The 8,978-nt window shown below is 32.7% G+C and overlaps 1 protein-coding gene across 1 annotated transcript; it reads right to left on the reverse strand.

Annotated features, from left to right (window-relative positions):
* Positions 1–212: 212 nt before the first annotated feature.
* HELRODRAFT_168788 (hypothetical protein) lies at positions 213–8,655 on the reverse strand (the record flags this gene model as incomplete). The annotated part of the gene is made up of 8 exons (XM_009014644.1): positions 213–421; positions 658–757; positions 1,660–1,740; positions 2,035–2,157; positions 5,039–5,219; positions 6,137–6,228; positions 8,104–8,230; positions 8,570–8,655. The coding sequence occupies 8 exons, from the start codon at positions 8,653–8,655 to the stop codon at positions 213–215; spliced, it is 999 nt and encodes a 332-aa protein (XP_009012892.1).
* Positions 8,656–8,978: the final 323 nt, after the last annotated feature.

The following is an 8,978-nucleotide window of genomic DNA, read 5'->3' on the forward strand; positions in this document are numbered from 1 at the left end:
AAAGTTCTAAATGAAAATCTTTTATCTGAATGAATGAATGAACGAACGAACGAACGAATGAATGAATGAACGAACGAACGAATGATGAATGAATGAATGAACGAACAAATGGATGAACGACATAACAACGAAACGATCAACCAATCATTCTCTTTTAAGTCGTATTTTTTTTTACAAAATTCAAGCCTCACTCCCCCCCCCCAACACCACGATCACGCGCGTTTCTTAAAATTCTCCGGAGTCTTGACATTTCCTAACTTACTCTCGGCTAAGCGTCTGAACGCCTCCACCTGCTTCTGGGCGTGGTCTCGGGCCGCACTGATAAAGACGAGGCCCGTAGAGCCCTTAGACACGGCCACCAGTGTCTCCTGGCAAAAATGGCGGCAATCCACTCCACAGTACTCCAAGCAGATTACGGGTCCTAGGTTGGTTGTTGGTTGGAAAATTTAATGACGCTACTACTGCTACTACTACTGCTACTAAAGCTACTACTACTACTATTATTAGTATTACTACTATTACCACTATTATTACTACTACAACTGCTACTACTACTACTCCTATAACTATTACCATTGTGATTATTATTATTTATTATTATTTTTATAATTATTATTTATTCTTATTATTATTTTTATTATTATTCATTATCATCACCTTGTTTGACAGCCATCGTGTATTTATCGGAGTTAAATATCTCCGACGATTCGATTTCTTTTAAAACCAACTCCCGTCCTTGTACTAAACTACAACCTGTCTGTTGTTTGTTATTATTATTAATTATTATTATTTATAATAATTTTTATTATTCTTATTTATAATTATTATTTATTATCATTATTTATTATTATAATTACGTCCTACCTCGGGGAACCGGGTCTCTGGACGCAAAACGAAGATTGATTGATTGATTTACTATTATAATTATTATTTATAATTATTATTATTATTATTTACAATAATTATTATTATTCTTATTTATAATTATTATTATTATTACCATTATTATTTTAACTTTCGCAATAGTCTAATCATTTCAATCCTATGTACGGTCATTAACAGTCAGATGGCGTGCAATCTACTGTGACAGAAACTCAAAACTGCCTTAGTAGCCAGTCTACCTCTGAGGTACACTACTGCAGAGACTACCAGACTTATTATTTTAATCAAATAAATAAATAAAAACGAATAAATAATTGGCTTAAGCTTGAGTTTTTATACGCCAATATCAAAATAGGATTAAAAGACAACAAAAACCATTTTATTATATATATATTTTATTATATATATATTTTATTATATATATATTATATTTTATTATAATTCATTTTATTTAACATATTATTTTATTCTATCTCATTTTACTCCATTCTTATTAGGTCTTAAAATTCTGATCTATCGCAGATTATATTTTTGAGACTAGCAAATTTATCAATATTTCATTTTATTCAATCCCCTGAAACGTACAAACGAAAAAATATTCACGTTCGTATGTGTTTTTCTTTTAGAAAATAAGATTTCTCATCATTGTTATTATAATTATTATTTATTATTAAAATTATTATTATAATTTGTCATTATTATTATTATTATTATTATCATAATTTGTCATTATTATTATTATTATTATTATTATTATTATTATTAATATTTGCTCACGTGGTTCTCCCTCATTAACTTGATGAACGTTCGAGCTCTATCGTGTGATAGTCCGTCGTTAAAGAACATCACCAGGCATGACTTTCAAATTAATTAATTATTATTATTATTAATTACAATTAATTATTATTATAATTAATTGGTAATTATGTTTGTTTTTATTTTAAAATTTGACATGATATCATTTTTAAAATAACGAATTTTAGTTTATCGAATATACATTCTGAGCAATTTGTTAATCTATCAGTCAGTCGGTCGGTTGGTCGGTCGGTCAGTCTTAAAATTCTTCCGCTGGCCAGCCAGCTAGCCAGCCAGTCATTCATGCATTCATTCATTCATTCCTTCATTCATTCCTTCCTTCATTCATTCATTCACCTTTTCTGATGGCGGGTTCTTCTTACTGGGCATGTAGGGTACGATGGTGTCTCGCCCCCCTAATTTCACCCCAAGACCTTCAAAACATTCAGGCACGGTAAATATATTTTCTAACTTTGGTTCCTAAAATTAGTGAAAGAACAAAAATAAAAAAATTATGCTTATAATTACGGAAAGAATAAAATAGAAAAATAATAAAAATAAAGAGTTATGATTGGTCGGCGAGAATGCTCAATTGGTAGAAGCGCCGCATCTCGCGTCGTTATTACGTAATGGCCTGCTTCGAATACTGTCTTGACACAAAAAGTTTGTGCACTATGAGCGCCGTATGCTGTGTGGATGGATAGTACAATAAGATAAGGCACAATTTCAGTCCAAAACTCCGCAAGGACGTAATCAAAAAACCATAGAAATTAAATAATTATAAAAAATATAATTTCTTTGGTAATGAACTTTTGGTTTTGAGGATTTTTTTCTATTATTTTTAATGCACTATTCAGATTCAGAAACACGCACGTACGTACGTACATGCAATCAATAGTAATGTGGAACTGCACTTGCGTTGTTTAATTCTTTATTTTTTGCCGAAAAAATAAAGTTTATTTATTTTCTATTTAGAATAAATAGAATATAAATGCGAAAAACAAAAAATAATAGTAATAATGGCAACAACAATAACAACAACAACAATAACAATGAAACTCACAACTACTACTTCTACTACTCAACAACTACTACTAATACTACAGCAGCAACAACAACTACTACTATTACAGCAACAACAACAACTACTAATTACTACTACATAAGCAACAACAACTACTACTACTACTACTAATTACTACAACAACAACAACTACTACTACTACTAATTACTACAACAACAACAACTACTACTACTAATTACTACTACTCCTTATTATTACTACTACATCAGCAGCAGCAACAATCACCAACATCAACACAACAGCAATAATAATAATAATAATAACAATAAGCGAAACTGGCTAAACGGTGTCAAATATTTTCGATAATAACATCAGACGGTACATCACGTGCGTGCTATTTTGTGCTCTGGTCAAAATATGTGTCCAAAAACTAAAAATCGAAAGTCATTTTTAATGTTATCAATGTTGCTGTCTTTGTTGGTGTTGTTGGTGTCTTTGTTGTTGTTAGTGTCTTTGTTGGTGTCTTTGTTGTTGTTTTTGTTGGTGTTGTTTTTGTCTTTGTTTGTGTTGTTGGTGTCTTTGTTGCTGTTGGTGTCTTTGTTGTTGTTGTTGTTGTTGATGTTGCTGCTTGTTATTGATATTGCTTTCTTTCTTTCCAAAATTTAATTTGGTTTATTAAATTTGTTTGGCGCCATTTCACGCACGTGCACGTGTAATAACTACTTTTCAGGATTGTATATATCCACACACACACACACCACACACACACACACAAAACACACACACACACACACACGCACTCACACAGACCAATCCTGTTTTTTAGCCACTGGCTTTGAATGCAAGAGTTTTTCGTTTATAATACGCTGGGTGTATGAGAGTGTGTTTGTGAGCGTGTGTCTGTATGTGCGTGTGTTTGTGTAGTGCTGTGTATCTGTGTTAGTGTGGTGCTGTGTGTGTGTGTGTAGTGTATGTGTGTGGTTGATACCTCTGTATAGATGAATAAATTTGACAACATGACGATGGATAACAACAAGAATAATCTTATGAAAAACCTCTGTAATAATTTCGAAATTTTTATTCGTCACATTCCTCGGTGATGACGACGATGACGTAGATGATGACGACGATGACGTCACATCGTACACGCAACTCCAGAAATTGTTGTAAACACTCAATTGAGCTCTGTGCATCTGATCTGTATGTGAGTGTGTGTATGTTTGTGTGTGCGTGTGTGTGCGTGTGTGTGTGCGTGTGTATGCGCAGTTTGTATTCAAATAAGTTTCCTATTTGACAAATGGGATAGATATTTAAATATAGAAATGAAAAAATGTTGATCAAACAGCATAGAAATTGAAATATAGAAAGATAACTTAGCGTTTAACGTACATGTACACCTTACTATACATAGCCAAATAGATAAAATAAATTATATATCTCATAGATATATTGAAAACATAGATATTACAGCGCACAGCTATTATAATGCATAGATATTATAATACATAGATGTTTTAATACATAGATGTTATAGTCCATAGATATTTCAATGCATAGATATTTAATGCATAGATGTTTTAAAAATAGACGAGATTTTTTATGGCGCGAATGCATTATGTCCTCTATGTTTGGTTTTCCATCTTCATTTTATTTTGGATCGCTATTGTATATTACATGTGTGTGTATGAGTTTGTGTGTGTGTTTGTGTGTTGCGTTTATGTGTGTGTGTGTGTGTGAGTGTGTGTGTGTGTGTGTGTGTGTGTGTGTGTGTGTGTGTGTGTGTGTGTGTGTGGGCAGTGTTAGCCGGAGGTCGATATCATTACGCGGTGGTGGTGCGTTTTCAATTTTTAAAAATCTTTTTCAGTGTTATTATTATTATTATTGTTAGTGTTGTTGTTTCGATGATGATGATAATAATAATAATAATAATAATAATGGTGATGATGATGATGATGATGATGATAACTGAGAATACAATTATCATCATGAAAGTATAATAAAATCATCAGAATAGAATCGATATGCAATACGATAACAAAAAATATTTCTTCGTCATTCATTCATTCATTTATTTATCAAATTACTAATTCAATCATTTATTCACTCATTCATCTATGCATTCCTTTATTCATTCATTCATTCATTTTTTATGTATATTTCATTCTACCAGTTTGTGGAGAGCATAAAATTTTGATATTTTTTTGTGTTTTCAATGACAAGTTTAGATGCATTCATTCACTCAACCATTCATCCATTCATTTATCATTCATTCATTCATCCATTCACCCATTCATTCATTCATTTTAACTATCATTCCACTGATTGAAAAAACTAACCAACCAACCCTCTAATTGTGGATAATAGAAGAGAAAGCAAGCAAATTTGAGATTCCTGGAATTTTCAATGATTGGTCTAGTAGCACAACATATAAAGAAGTCCATTGTCTGGCTGGTCTTACAGTGGAACTGTTGGCTGGCCGACAGTACCTTGCACGATTCACAGTCTTTGAATATTACACTGATTAGTGAAGTGAGAGATTGGGAAGTGATTGAATGAATGAGTAAAAAATGGTTAGATTAATGATTGAAAGAGTGGATGAATGAGTGAGTGAGTGAATGAATGGTGTGATGCATGACTGGAAGAACCTCACACAATTCAAAGTTTTTGAATATTAGACTAATTAGAGTGGAGTGAGAGATGTAGAAATGAATGAATGAATGAGTGATTGATTAATAGAAAAATGAATGAATAAATAAACGAATAAACGAAATCAGTAAAATGAGAAATAGAAAAATAAATGAATGAATGATGGAAGGATGGATAAATGGAAAAAGAAGTGCTGGTTAGTTGATGGATGAGTGCTAAGAAAAATCATTGAGTTAATTTTTCAATTGTGATATATTGATGGATGCGCATGTGTGATGATGAATGGATGGACCGAAGAATAAGACAAATGAGCTTACGAGTTATTAACCAAGTGAACGAATGATTGATTGATTGATTGATTGAATAAATGAATGAATGAATGAACGAACGAACGAATGAACGAACGAACGAACGAATGAATGAGTGAGTGAATAATGAGTAAATGAATGAATTAATTAAAGAAAAAACCTTTTATAAACATTATTTCAAAATATAAAACTTATATTTAAAGAAAGAGAGAGAGAGAAAGAGAAAGAAAGAAAGAGAAAGAGAGAGTGAAAGAGATAAAGAAATAATCACCATTCCATACCATATCCCACACTGTCGAAAAAAGCACATCAATACATGTACCATGTATAGTCGTTAGTATTAATATAATTATTGTTATTATTTATCATAATAAAAATATATAATTATCAATTCAGGTTTAATAATAATAATATAAATATAATAATAATAATAATAATAATAATAATAATAATTATTATTATTATTATTATGATTCTGACCTAGTTTCAGTTGGACCGAGAAACATTTGGCAATCCTTGCAGTCCTCAACTAATACTGATGACAAATTGTCCAGGATGTAGATGAAACATTTCTTCAAGTGAGTGAGTGAGTGAGAGAGTGAATGAGTGAGTGAATGAATGAATGAACGAATCAATGAACGAGAGAACGACCGAATGAATGAACACACAATGCTAGATAGCTGGCTAAATAATGTGGAATGAGAGGTGGAAAAGAGAAAACGAATGAAATTTAAGAAACAAAAACCGAAATCTAATACCATTACATTTGAAACACTTCAAACGAAAAATTTCTTTCGCAAATTTGGATAAATCCAACAGCAACAACAACAATAATAATCATAACAACAACAACAACAACAATAATAATAATAATAATAATAATTCCATATTAGAAATGCTTGTAATGAAGTCAATAAGAGACGGCTTTAAGATGTTGACATTTAATAAGAACTCAGTGTAAATATTAATAATTAATAATAATAATGATAAATACTATTACTACCTACTACTACTACTACTACAACTATTACTGCTACTACTACTACTACTACTACTACTACAACTATTACTGCTACTACTACTACTACTACTACTACTACTACTACTACTACTACTGCGACTACTACTACTACTACTATTACTATTACTACCATTACTGTTACTAACCTACCACTGTTATAATATATCCGTGCGTGTTTCGGTGCTTGCCTATGTATATATGTTTGTTTGTGTGTGTGCGCGTGTGTGTGCGTGTGTGCGCGCGTGTGTGTGCGTGTGTACGTGTCACGAATACACGAATAAACGTAACCAAAGATATTGGATATTGACCCTGGCAGATAGGGCAATAAATAAAAAATTGTTAGAGTAGAATTTCTTTCAACCATCCCAGATGCATAGTTGAACCATTTCTTTGGAGTTTTTTTTATGTGTTTGTATGTGTGTACGTGTGTGCGTGCGTATTCGTGCGTGTGCGTGTGAGTGTGTGTATACGTTTTTTGTATTCGTATTTACTTAATGTTTGCATGTTACCTGGTTATTTTGAAACGTTTTAACAAAGAAGTGTTTATCAAATGGCTTTTATCTTTAATCTTTTTTCCTTCGTTCATTCATTCATTCATTATTCATTCATTTGCTGCTCATTCATTTGTTGTCTATTCATCTGTCAATCATTTCGCTTATCAATTTACAGGTCGATAATTTTGTTGTTATTTTTCAGTATTGAATTGTATTCTATACATTCGTTTATTCATTCATTGATTCATTTCTTTGTTTGCTCATTCATTCATTCATTTAGTCAATCAGTCAGCCAGTTAGCCAGTCAGTCAGTCAGTCAGTCAGTCAGTCAGTCAGTCAGTCAGTCAGTCAGTCAGTCAGTCAGTCAGTCAGTCAGTCAGTCAGTCAGTCAGTCAGTCAGTCAGTCAGTCAGTCAGTCAGTCAGTCAGTCAGTCAGTCAGTCAGTCAGTCAGTCAGTCAGTCAGTCAGTCAGTCAGTCAGTCAGTCAGTCAGTCAGTCAGTCAGTCAGTCAGTCAGTCAGTCAGTCAGTCAGTCAGTCAGTCAGTCAGTCAGTCAGTCAGTCAGTCAGTCAGTCAGTCAGTCAGTCAGTCAGTCAGTCAGTCAGTCAGTCAGTCAGTCAGTCAGTCAGTCAGTCAGTCAGTCAGTCAGTCAGTCAGTCAGTCAGTCAGTCAGTCAGTCAGTCAGTCAGTCAGTCAGTCAGTCAGTCAGTTGTTATCGTTATGTCACAGCAGATGAACTTATTTATAGTATTGGCGTTTTAATCGGCTTCATTTCTGACGTATGTATCTATAGGGAGAATGAAGGAATGAATGAATGAATGAATGAACGAACGAACGAACGAATACACGAATGAATGAATGATTGAATGAATGCGCAAACGAATGAAAATATAATTAAATAACACTCATTCATAAACAGTTCCACATACTTACTTGGCAATTTCGAATAATAATTTGTTGGCCGCAGGACGAGCCCGGGACTCGGACCACGGTCTCATTGGTCAGCCCTTGTATGGAACTGACCACGTTATCCCGCTGCCTTATGGACTCCCGCTTATCCCTGTTAAAAATTTAATGGGCTGTTTGTATGTATGTATGTGTGTGTGTATGTATGTATGCATGTGTGTGTGTATGTATGTATGTATGTATGTATGTATGTATGTATGTATGTATGTGTGTGTGTATGTGTTGTGTGTGTGTGTTGTGTGTATATGTGTGTTTGTGTAATTGTATATATTAAATGTATGTATCATTATTATTGTAATAATGTAAAATCACGCTAAACAACTAAAATGTAAAATTTATCAAAAAGCACTCTTAAACAGTAAAAACAAAAGACAATGTTAGGTCAGAAAACAAATAAGCCTCCATTCAACTACTTACAACTACACCAACTGACCACGAATACTGCTTGACCACTGATTCCTCATTCAGTGGTTCCTCCGACCTGTCTTCTGTCGATACATTCGAACACATGCAGCCCATTTTCATAATACTTGCATAGCTTTTTAATTATAATTAAATAATGATAATTATCATTTTTCGTAATAGTAGTAGTAGTAGTAGTAATAGTATTATTATTATTATTATTATTATTATTATTATTATAGTAGTAGTAGTATAAGTAGTAGTAGTAGTAGCATTAGTAGTAGTAGTATTAGTAGTAGTAGCAGTAGTAGTAGTAGCAGTAGTAGTAGTAGTAGTAGTAGTAGTAGTAGTAGTAATAGTAGTAGCAGTAGTAGTAATAGTAGTAGTAGTAGGAGTAGTAGTAGTAGTAGTAGGAGTAGTAGTAGTAGTAGCAGTAGTGT

This window comes from Helobdella robusta (assembly GCF_000326865.2).
Source record: "Helobdella robusta unplaced genomic scaffold HELROscaffold_14, whole genome shotgun sequence".
NCBI classification, from domain to species: domain Eukaryota; kingdom Metazoa; phylum Annelida; class Clitellata; order Rhynchobdellida; family Glossiphoniidae; genus Helobdella; species Helobdella robusta.